The 12,904-nt window shown below is 49.2% G+C and overlaps 1 protein-coding gene across 1 annotated transcript in view; it reads right to left on the reverse strand.

Annotated features, from left to right (window-relative positions):
- The window catches only part of LOC132385081 (NF-kappa-B inhibitor delta-like), a 73,265-nt gene that overhangs the window by 20,501 nt on the left and 39,860 nt on the right, over window positions 1–12,904 (reverse strand). Inside the window, exon 7 of the mRNA XM_059956808.1 lies at window positions 8,353–8,404. Coding sequence (XP_059812791.1) covers window positions 8,353–8,404 — 52 coding nt within the window. The remainder of the gene's footprint in view (window positions 1–8,352; window positions 8,405–12,904) is intronic.

Below are 12,904 nucleotides of genomic sequence, written 5' to 3' on the forward strand. Positions count from 1 at the left end.
TGAAGATAGTGCTTGCACCAAAGTGCGTTGGCTGCCAAAAGGCTGCTGTTTAAAACGTTTCTTTGATCTTTTTCACACTGTGGTTGAATATTTGCTCAAAGTTGACAAGAGCTTGGGAAACAAGATTGAACTTCGACGTGGAGATGTGACATACCTAGCCGATCTGCGTGACAATATGAACATTGAAACTGCAGGGTGAGAATTTCAACTTAATCCAGGCAAAAAGTGCAGTGTCCACTTTTATCAAATGTAACCCTTACCCACAGGCTGGTATATGTCTAGGGGAAAAAGGAGATCCAGCCACTCTCCAACCCACCTCCCGTACACGCAGGTGCTGTGAGAATCGAGTTAATGCCTCGCGCCCGCCAACAGTATCAAACCCACAACAAATACCGTTATGAAATACACTTTAAAGAGTTTACTAAAATTAAAAAGAGTAGTAAGCAATACAATATATATACACAAGGAAAAAACAAAAGGCGCCACTTATCAAAGTTCAGTCTGTTTAGTGCACTCGTTGGAGCTCAATCAACGAACCAATCGACCCATCCGGCCGTCGCACCTGGGACCACCCCGGTGGTCTTAGGAGCAGTCCAGCACACGTCCACCTTCCTCAGCGTCTTCCTCGGCCTCCCCCAAAAAACCCGCGAAAGCCCCTCCCCCAAGTTCCCAGCATCACAAGACACAATGACATTCCCCATTGATTAACAAATGAAGACAATTACCATATCAGCCATTCTAAAGTAAAACAACGGCGAGAGTAACACTTATCCGACAAAGAAACATTCCTACTTGTAACAAACCAACGAGGCCATTTTGAGTAACATACCCAGGACATTGTACATTCTCTCCCCACCAGCAAATGTCATGCCCTCATGGCATTACTAGAGGTCCCCAAAGCTTCTTGCAACACACAAAACCCAACCCAGGTGCAGAAAGCAGTGACATAACTACCCAGAGCAGTAGAAATCACACTCGGTTCTCCTGGTACCACATATGTCAACCGCTCCGGGGGGCGCCTAATCCTCTGAGATCTCCAAACCCCTTCTGCCCCACTGGGCTCCCTCGTCACCTGCGAACCCACTGTCTCAGACACCCCAGGTCTACCTGACAGACCCGCACCCCCTTCCTCACAGGGGTCCTCCCTCACCCGAGATCTCTCTGGCTCACGCTCGGGTTCCACCCTCTCTCCCACCAATGTAGGCTGCCTCTCCATCTGACCCTCAAGACCTTCCCTCCTCTCACCCAATTCAGTATGGGAAGGGCCAGGAGCCTCCTCTCCTGGTACTGGAGCACCAGCGAATGGGAACAGGACCCACTCATCTGAGTCGTCCTCCTCTGAATCGGTAGCCATTCCCGGGTGAGGGACCCGTCCCCGCTCTTCAGCAGCGGGCTCTTCCCGTTCTCCGCTCCCTCGCAGAGTCCTTGTACTGGGCGTAACCTCCCACTCGGGCTCCTTATCCACCTGCACCGCTTGACCCAGTGGCAGCAGGTGATTCCTATGGAGTACCTTGATAGGCCCTTTTCCATCCTCGGGTTTCACCCGGTAAACTGGCAGGTTCGGCATCTGGCTCTCTATTACATAGGGGCTGGCCGCCCATCGATCTGCCAACTTGTGCTTACCAGGGAGTCCCAAATTCCGTAAAAGGACCCGGTCGCCCGGTAATAATTGTACAAACTTCACCCTTCGATCATACCGCATCTTATTCCTCTGATTTTGTTTGGTAGCCGCCGCCTCGGCCAACTCGTACGCCCGCTGTAACTCCCTCTTCATGTCGGACACGTACTTTAGATGGGACTTCCCGGGAAATTCACCCACTCCACCTCCAAAACTCACGTCAATGGGCAACCTCGCTTCCCGCCCTAACATCAGATAATAGGGCGAATACCCTGTAGCATCATTGCGAGTACAATTGTAACAGTGAACCAATTGTCCAATTTGACGACTCCACCTGCTTTTCTGCCCAATCTCCAGCGTCCCGAGCATATCCAACAGGGTCCTGTTGAATCTCTCTGGCTGAGGATCTCCCTGTGGGTGGTAAGGGGTAGTCCTGGATTTCTCAACCCCAAGCATAGTCAGTAATTCCTGGATAAGGCGGCTCTCAAAGTCCCGCCCCTGATCACTATGGATTCGCCTGGGAAGGCCGTAATGCACAAAGTACTTCTCCCATAACACCTTCGCCACTGTCGTCGCCTCCTGATCCTTGGTGGGAAATGCCTGAGCATAGCGAGTGTAATGATCGGTGATGACTAAGACATTCGCGGTGTTGCTGGTGTCAGGCTCAATCGACAGGAAATCCATACATACCAGGTCCAGAGGTCCCGCACTCTGCAAGTGCGACAGTGGAGCCGCCAACGCTGGCAGGGTCTTCCTCTGGATGCAACGACGGCATCCCCTACAGTATTCTTCGACTTCCCCCCTCATCCGGGGCCAGTAGAACCGGTCTTTGAGTAATCCATATGTCTTTTCCACCCCCAAGTGTCCAGAATCATCATGTAAGGCCTGGAGTACAGTCTGGCGATACTCCTCCGGCAGGACCAGTTGCCAACAGCGGGGTTGGTCCGGAGGCGTCGTTACCCGGTACAAGATTTTGTTCTTTAACTTCAACCGAGACCACTCCTTCAACAACAGAGGCACGCATGGGTGTTTCGCCTGCTCAGCCAACGCCGCATCCCCCTTCTCGACCGCTCTCCACACTGTGCCAGTGCCCGGGTCATTTTGCTGAGCAGTTGCCACTTCCCCCGGACTCAGTTCCGGCAACTGTTTAGTCCCCAGTGCGGTCAGGTCACAGTAAACTAGGGGTATGGCGTCGTCAAAAACCCCCAAATGGTCCACGGCTCGTTCCAGCCTCCCTCTTCCCTCGGCCTTCACAGTGATAGCAAACTGACACATCGCCTTCACTCCAGGGGCAGGGACACTCTCCCACTCCTCATCCCTCTCCTCCTCCCCCGGCTCCCGACGAGACAATGCATCCGCATCGACATTCTTGCTTCCGGGGCGATACCTCAGGCTGAAATCATATACAGACAAGGCCACCAGCCACCGATGTCCTGTGGCATCCAGCTTCGCCGAAGTCAAAATATAAGTGAGAGGATTGTTATCCGTTCTCACCTCAAACTTGGCTCCGTACAGGTAATCGCTCAACTTGTCCACTACCGCCCACTTCAGCGCCAGGAACTCCAACTTGTGAGTGGGATAGTTTCTCTCCGATGGCGACAAGCTTCGGCTGACAAAGGCTACCGGCCTCAATGCTTTGCCATGCTCCTGGTACAGAACAGCCCCGAGACCCTCTCGGCTGGCATCCGTGTGCAGCACATATGGCTTCTGGGGATCGGCAAAAGCCAACACCGGGGCCTGGGTCAGTGCCCTTTTCAAAGATCGGAACGCCTCTTCACATTGATCATCCCATCTCGAGCCAAAAGGTTCCGCCGGGTTCCAGTATCCTCCAGCATCCTGCCTCTGGTTCCCCGTCCTCTTCTTCCCCACCGGGGGATAGCCACACAACAGCTGAGTCAAGGGGTGACACACTTTGGCGTATCCTTTCACAAATCGCTGGTAATACCCACAGAACCCCAAAAATGAGCGCAGAGCACCCACTTTCTGGGGTCTCGGCCAGGTGGTCACAGCCTCTATCTTGGTTGGATCAGTAGCCACTCCCTCTCGCGAAATGATATGGCCAATGTAGTTAACCGACGACTTGCAGAACTGGCATTTGTCCAGGGAAAGCTTCAACCCTTCTTCATTAAGCCGGCCCAACACCTTCAACAGCCTCTCCTCATGTTCCTCCAAAGTCGATCCAAACACTATCAAATCGTCCAGGTACACCAGCACCTCCAACAGATTCATATCCCCCACAGTTCTCTCCATGAGCCTCTGGAAGGTGGCTGGGGCTCCGGATATGCCTTGGGGCATTCGTTCGAACTGAAAGAACCCCAGCGGGCAGATAAAAGCGGTCTTCTCTTTATCGGCCGCACTCATCGGGATCTGGTAATACCCACTTCTTAAATCCAGCACACTGAACCACTTCGCACCGCTCAGGCAGGCCAACGCATCCTCGACTCTTGGGACAGTTCGCCGATTCAACGTCCTGTAGTCAACACACATGTGCACTCGCCCATTCTTCTTCCGTGCCACCACTATTGGGGACGCATAAGGACTTCGAGACTCAGCTATGATTCCGGCCTCCTTCAACTTGCACAAGTGCTGTCGCACGTCCTCAACATCTGCCAGAGCCAGCCGCCGGGATCTCTCTCGGAACGGGGTGTCCTCCGTCACCCGGATGGTGTGGCGAGTGCTTTTGGAGCAGCCAACATCAAACTCGCCCCGAGAAAAAACAGCTTCCATCTTCAGCATCTTCTCCACTAGCCTGCGTTTCCACTCCGGCGACACTGGGGAATCCCCAAAGTTAAAGGCTTCAGCGGTCAGCTCCCTTCGATGCTCCGATCCCTCCCCATTAGGGGTCCGCACTGGTGCGCTGGACATTACCGTCACCGGGAACAGATGTGCCAGCGGCATTCCCCTCTTAAAGGTGATTTCTCTTGCCGTGGTGTTCCTGACACTTACAGCTATATGCCTCGCATGTACCACCCCTGGTCTCCGCACTTCGGGCCTCACCAGCGCCCCCGCCGGAAATCGTGTCTCCCCTTCAAGATCGTCTGGGGCGTCTACTAACAGGGCTTCTCCCGTCGGCACTCCTGGGAATCTGGGGGTCCCCATCACTAGGGCTACCTCCCCGGGTCGGATCACCTTGGGCCTCGCCTGCGTACACCACACCGTCCCTCGTTTACACTCCGGGTCCAGCCCTTGGGAGGCAACCCCTTCTGCGAACACTGCTCGAAACACTGGATGCACCGAGAGGGTCTCCAGAAAGTTTTCCCCCCCTTTCTCCTTACAAGCTCCCAGGAGCCGTCGCACAACTGGGGAGTTAGTCCCCACCAGGAGGGCAGCACCACCGGTTTCCACTGGGTCAGGACACACCAACACCAACGTCTCAATAGCTTCCGACACTCCCACATCGCCCTCCAAGAACTCCAATCTCACCGATAGGTACCCATCGTACGGGTAGTCACCCTCGCTCACACCCCAAATCTGCAGGGCGTCAAATGGGGTTACGGGCAAATGCTTTAGATATTGATTGTAGAAAGACCGGTACAATAAGGTCACCTGCGATCCCGTATCAAGAACGGCTTTTGCGTAAATTCCCTCTATCCATAGACCCACACTGGCACGGGGTCCTACCAGCCCATCCGGAACAGAGGCGTGGGCACCCGGTGGTCTTCTGGCTGATCTCTGGGAACGTGTTCTTCCAGAGGCTCCAGTCCGTTCCCTCACTGAGCCTCTCCTAAGTTTCCCCGACACCTCTCCCTTAGTCGCAGGGGGGCTTGTCCTCCGCGGGACTCCTCGTCTCTCACAATCCCACCTAAAGTGACCCTCCTCTCCACAGCTATAGCACACCCTCGGCCTTCCACAGTCCCGCCTGAAATGCCCCTCTTTCCCACAGTTAAAGCACACACTGCCGGCCGCCCCTCCTCTCCCAGGACGGCTCCTGCTCCCAATCCACTGCACTGATCGCCCCTGAGAGTAGGTACCTCCCCTGTCCCTCCCCTCCAAAGGGGGTTCCCTACTCCCCGGGGGTTTGTCATTCCTCCACTCAGCCACCACTTCCTGTATCGCTGAAGATCGCTCCCGTAGGCCCGCGCCCCTTTTCCGCCCCAACGCTCTCTCTTCCTCTCGCACCTCTCTAATCAGTTGCCCGAAGGATGGAGGGGGACCTTTCCTATAAGCCTGCCGGATAGTCCACGCCACTTTGTCCTCCTCCAGAGAGCCACTGAATAGCTGACTCATCCTCACGCTAGCCACGTCAGTCGCCTTCACTACCCCTCGGTGCCGCAGCCCCGAGAGCAACCCCTCCATCCTAAATATGTACTCGGAGAGCTTTTCCCCTCTCCATTGTTCCAGGCGTTGAAACTCTGCTAAAAGCAGCCAGGGTTCCCCTGACAACCCAAACGCTCCCTCCAAAACTTCTAGGCAGTCCTCCACTGAGGCCCCAGGCTTCTCAGCTTTCAACTCCCGGACGATTTTGGCTGCTAAGCCCCTCAAACTTCCCACCAATCGCTGCCTCTTCTCCTCCTCTGAGCCTGGCCACTCCTCTAACATCAAAGACGTATGCTCGATCCAGGTCTCATAGTCCACCTCCCCATCCAGAGTAGGCTTGGCTCCGGAGAACACCCCCAGCTTCAGCCGTGGCCTCTCGGCCACCCCCACCAGGGAATTAAGCGCGGCTGCCAGCTCCGAGGCTTCCACCCTACCTGGGGAGCGGGGCTTAGTCACGACTCCCTCCTCCCACCTCCTTTTACTAGTGCTGGGCACCTCTCTGGGGTCCACCTCTAGCTCTAACTCCTCCTCCGATGTCTCCTCAGCCTCATCCTTGTAGGAGTGGAGCCCCCACAGCCCCTCCTCCCCCGGTACACTGACCGTCGCCGGCAGTTCCACCATCCTGACTTCAGCACTCGTACGAACCAACACCCAGCTAGACTCCACCTCTCTACCACACCGTCTAGCTACCAATTCTACCTGCCCAATACCCTTCACCGAACTTAAACCCCGCACTATCGCGTCTCCCGAAACTCGAAAATCCACTCCGCTCACTACGCATGCGTACTGTACTGGTACACCTTCAAACTGGCACCAACAAACAAACTTATCTCTGTCCATCTCCGCTCTGCTGCCTGCGTGATTCCACAGCCCCTGACAATCCAATCCGGGACGAGCACCCCACAAATGTAACCCTTACCCACAGGCTGGTATATGTCTAGGGGAAAAAGGAGATCCAGCCACTCTCCAACCCACCTCCCGTACACGCAGGTGCTGTGAGAATCGAGTTAATGCCTCGCGCCCGCCAACAGTATCAAACCCACAACAAATACCGTTATGAAATACACTTTAAAGAGTTTACTAAAATTAAAAAAATAGTAGGCAATACAATATTTATATATATATATATATATATATATATATACAAGGAAAAAACAAAAGGCGCCAACTTATCAAAGTTCAGTCTGTTTAGTGCACTCGTTGGAGCTCAATCAACGAACCAATCGACCCATCCGGCCGTCGCACCTGGGACCACCCCGGTGGTCTTACGAGCAGTCCAGCACACGTCCACCTTCCTCAGCGTCTTCCTCGGCCTCCCCAAAAAAACCCGTGAAAACCCCTCCCCCAAGTTCCCAGCATCACAAGACACAATGACATTCCCCATTGATTAACAAATGAAGACAATTACCATATCAGCCATTCTAAAGTGAAACAACGGCGAGAGAAACACTTATCCGACAAAGAAACATTCCTACTTGTAACAAACCAACGAGGCCATTTTGAGTAACATACCCAGGACATTGTACACAAAAAATTGAAAATATATAAGCAGAACATTGGGAGAAGAATGTTCTCACAGTTCCCCTGTGTGGAAAGTATGGCACTCTCTTTCACAGATGGTGATTTGCAAGAGTACTGCTTACACTTGTAGAAGGATTTTCAGAATCAATTCAAGGATTTGAACAAGCTGGAAATTCAGTTCTGGATAATTAACTCATTTCTTTGCAAGGTGGAAGAACAGGAAACAAGAATGCTCTGGACCTGATCCGAGACGTCCCTGACCCTGAACACCTGGTAGGTAACATACCATCTGGATGTCTCTATCGCATCCACAGAGTCTTGTCTCTATTCCTCTAACTACAGAATCACCTATCACTTCTGCATTCCTCTTCACGTCACTGGTCTTCTGAGCCACAGTACCAGAGACCTGGTCACTGCGACTCCCCCTCAACAGTGTCCAAAGTGATAGCATTTCAGCAACACACACCTCATTCTTCTAAACTCCAGTGAATACAGGTTTAGAGTCATCAAACACTCTTCATATGTTACAACAAAGTACAGGCCCTTTGGTGCACAATTTTGAGCTGACCTGATAACCTACTCCAAGATCAATCTAACTCTTCCCTTCCACATCGCCCTCCATTTGTTTTTATCATCCATGTGCCTATCTCTCAAATGTTCTTGATGTATCTACCTCTGCCCCTGGCAGGGCATTCCGCACACCCACCACTCTGTGTAAAGAACTTAGCTATGACATCCTCCCTATATTTTCCTCCAATCATCCTAAAATTATGCCCTCTCATATTAGTAATCCTTCCATTAACCCTTTCATTCCTGGGAACATTCATCGAAACCTGTTCTGGACCCTCTCCAATGCCAGCACATCTTTTCTAGATATGGGGACCAATCAGGATTAAACATGGGTTTTATACAACCAGTGAGGCCAAACCCTCGATGACTGAGCAGTAATTACATACCTTCAAAGTCTCTGGCCTCCAAGTCCACCAATGTACCTGCTGCTATGACCATCTGTAAAAGCAAACAAGTTTGACTGAGATCACATAAGGTCAGTTGAAAATCATTACCTTGTATATTTCAAAGAGACATGCAATTTAAAATCTATGCATTTATATGCCCTAGGAATATGATCTAGTACCCTCCTATATCAGGAATGTCATACTGTTTATTTCTCTGATCCCAGGAATTTGATCCCAGATCTCTCACAGCCCAGGGATAAGCTTCTACATATCATGTCAACTTAAAGGAAAATATCCTTACTTCTCCCATCACCAGTCCCACACATTTAACCATATATAACCATATAACAATCACAGCATGGAAACAGGCCATCTTGGCCCTCCTAGTCCGTGCCGAACTCTTAATCTCACCTAGTCCCACCTACCCGCACTCAGCCCATAACCCTCCACTCCTTTCCTGTCCATATACCTATCCAATTTTACCTTAAATGACACAACTGAACTGGCCTCTACTACTTCTACAGGAAGCTCATTCCACACAGCTATCACCCTTTGAGTAAAGAAATACCCCCTCGTGTTTCCCTTAAACTTCTGCCCCCTAACTCTCAAATCATGTCCCCTCGTTTGAATCTCCCCTACTCTCAATGGAAACAGCCTGTTCATGTCAACTCTATCTATCCCTCTCAAAATTTTAAATACCTCGATCAAATCCCCCCTCAACCTTCTACGCTCCAATGAATAGAGACCTAACTTGTTCAACCTTTCTCTGTAACTTAATTGCTGAAACCCAGGTAACATCCTAGTAAATCGTCTCTGCACTCTCTCTAATTTATTGATATCTTTCCTATAATTCGGTGACCAGAACTGCACACAATATTCCAAATTTGGCCTTGTACAACTTTAGCATTACATCCCAACTTCTGTACTCAATGCTTTGATTTATAAAGGCCAGCGTTCCAAAAGCCCTCTTCACCACCCTATCTACATGAGACTCCACCTTCAGGGAACTACGCACAGTTATTCCTAGATCTCTCTGTTCCTCTGCATTCCTCAATGCCCTACCATTTACTCTGTATGTTCTATTTGGATTATTCCTGCCAAAATGTAGAACCTCACACTTCTCAGCATTAAACTCCATCTGCCAACGTTCAGCCCATTCTTCTAACCGGCATAAATCTCCCTGCAAGCTTTGAAAACCCACCTCATTATCCACAACACCTCCTACCTTAGTATCATCGGCATACTTACTAATCCAATTTACCACCCCATCATCCGGATCATTTATGTATATTACAAACAACACTGGGCCCAAAACAGATCCCTGAGGCACCCCGCTAGTCACCGGCCTCCATCCCGATAAACAATTATCCACCACTACTTTCTGGCATCTCCCATCTAGCCACTGTTGAATCCATTTTACTACTCCAGCATTAATACCTAACGACTGAACCTTCTTAACTAACCTTCCATGTGGAACTTTGTCAAAGGCTTTGCTGAAGTCCATATAGACTACATCCACTGCCTTACCCTCGTCAACATTCCTCGTAACTTCTTCAAAAAATTCAATAAGGTTTGTCAAACATGACTTTCCACGCACAAATCCATGCTGGCTACTTCTAATCAGATCCCGTCTATCCAGATAATTATAAATACTATCTCTAAGAATACTTTCCATTAATTTACCCACCACTGATGTCAAACTGACAGGTCTATAATTGCTAGGCTTCCTTCTAGAACCCTTTTTAAACAATGGAACCACATGAGCAATACGCCAATCCTCCGGCACAATCCCCGTTTCTAATGACATATTAAAGATCTCCGTCAGAGCTCCTGCTATTTCTACACAAACTTCCCTCAAGGTCCTGGGGAATATCCTGTCAGGACCCGGAGATTTATCCACTTTTAAATTTCTTAAAAGCGCCAGTACCTCCACCTCTTTAATTGTCATAGGTTCCATAACTTCCTTACTTGTTTCCCACACCTTAGACAATTCAATATCCTTCTCCTTAGTGAATACCGAAGAGAAGAAATCATTCAAAATCTCTCCCATCTCCTTCGGTTCCACACATAGCTGACCACCCTGATTCTCTAAGGGGCCAATTTTATCCCTCACTATCCTCTTGCTTTTAATATAACTGTAGAAACCTTTCGGATTTACTTTCACCTTATTTGCCAAACCAACCTCGTATCTTCTTTTAGCTTTTCTAATCTCTTTCTTAAGATTCCTTCTACATTCTTTATATTCCTCGAGCAATTCCTTTACTCCATGCTGCCTATATCTATTGTAGACATCCCTCTTTTTCTGAACCAAATTTCTAATATCCCTTGAAAACCATGGTGCTCTCAAACCTTTAACCTTTCCTTTCACCCTAACAGGAACATAAAGATTCTGTACCCTCATAATTTCACCCTTAAATGACCTCCATTTCTCTATTACATCCTTCCCATAAAACAACTTGACCCAATCCACTCTCTCTAAATCCCTTCACATCCCCTCAAAGTTAGCCTTTCTCCAATCAAAAATCTCAACTCTAAAGTCCAGTCCTGTCCTTCTCCATAATTTATGCTGATATACTCCATTAGTCCTGATGAAGGGTCTCAGCCTGAAATGTTGACTGTTTATTTATTTCAATAGACGCTGCTTGACCTGCTCAGTTCCTCCAGGGTTTTGTGTGTTAGACCAGTAAATGCTGCTTTGTTTAAACGTGCTCCAGTAACTCCCAGGCTTTTCTCACTTTCCCCTGATGGCACAGAGAAGGTGAGCAGTGCTATTGGTGTAAGCTATAAATCTATGGCTTGGGAGCTGGGGAGTGAAATGAGACCACAGGCTCTCTCCAGGATGCAACAGGGTTCTGTTCCTGTGAACCGTTTTGTAACCTGAACAGTTCACAAATTGGAAATGTGACCCTAAGCTGAGTTTCCACACAGCAGAAAGTGTCTGCAGGCCCACAACAGCTGGCAAATCCACCTTACGGTTTCCCAAGTGCTTGATTTTACTTACAAGTCTCTACACAAGTTGGCTGTTAGTAATCTAGGGAGGACATGTAAATAGTGTTTATGGTTGTATAACTATGATAGGTTGAATGGCCATATTCTGTGCTATGAATTCTATACTCACAGGGCTTCAGAATGTCTGGGTAACATGCTGGAAGATAAGTTTTCAAAACATACAGAGAAATGCATCCTTTGTGTCAATGACCAACACAGTCTGAGGAAGTGCTGGGGGCAGCCGCAAGTGTCGCCACACCTCTGGCGTCAACAAAGCATACCCACAACTTACTAACCCTTACACGTACACCTGGAATATGGAAGGAAACCAGACAGCAGGAGGAAACATGCACAGTCCTGGGGAGAACGTACCAACTCCTTACGCTCAGCAGTAGGAATTGAAACCTGATTGGTGACTGATGGCGCTACTAACTGCTATGTTACCAATCTTTCTTGATGTTACTTGATCTTTCCATTGATTGGTTTTTCACCTGGCACATTCCACCCTCCCCCCACGTTCTTTATAGGGCCCCTGCCCCCTCCTTCTTCAGTCCTGACGAAGGGTCTCGGCCCGAAACATTGCCTGTTCGTTTCAACGGATGCTGCCCGACCTGCTGAGTTCATCCAGCTTGTTTGTACGCTATGTTACCATGCTGCGCATTCTTGGAAGAATGGCCATTCTTGGAGATAATGGAACTTGCTTTTTAAAATGGAGTCCAGGGTTTTGCTAGACAAGAATCCAAAGTAGAGCTGGCCATTGAACCCTGAACTTTAAATATTAAAATCTTGGCACAAAAACATGGCCATCAATTAGCAGGATGGGCCTGACTCTTTAAAGGAGCTGCACCAGCTAGTCATATTCCGAGAATTGGAGCATCTAAATCCAGAAGCTGGCACAATTGGGTGCATACTGTAACAGATAGCAGCAAGATTACATTAAGAACGAGTTACTGCCTTTGTCAAAAACCTGAGTAATTATGTTGGCCCATTTAATGATTTGCACTCTGATCTCTCAGTCACTAGTCCCATATGCAGCCAAAATCCAACAAGATTATGATAAATGTTATAGTCAGACCTCTTCCACATTCTGCAATTCAAAAATCTGTACAAAAACTTAGTGGAGGCAAGACCTTATAACAGAGCCAACCACAGGACATCTGGGACTTCAGTAAATTGTGAGATCAGCAGTTTATCACTAGGCTTTGAGAACAGAAGAAACCAGATAGGAAAAGAAGGAAGGTGAATTATAGACAATAGACAATAGACAATAGGTGCAGAAGTAGACCATTCGGCCCTTCGAGCCTGCACTGCCATTTTGAGATCATGGCTGATCATCTACTATCAATACACGGTTCCTGCCTTGTCCCCATATCCCTTGATTCCCCTATCCATAAGATAACTATCTAGCTCCTTCTTGAAAGCATCCAGAGAATTGGCCTCCTCTGCTTTCTAAGGCAGTGCATTCCAGACCCCCACAACTCTCTGGGAGAAGAAGTTTTTCCCTAACTCTGTCCTAAATGACCTACCCCTTATTCTCAAACCATGCCCTCTGGTACTGGACTCT

The sequence above is a fragment of the Hypanus sabinus genome, chromosome X2, assembly GCF_030144855.1.
Source record: "Hypanus sabinus isolate sHypSab1 chromosome X2, sHypSab1.hap1, whole genome shotgun sequence".
NCBI lineage: Eukaryota > Metazoa > Chordata > Chondrichthyes > Myliobatiformes > Dasyatidae > Hypanus > Hypanus sabinus.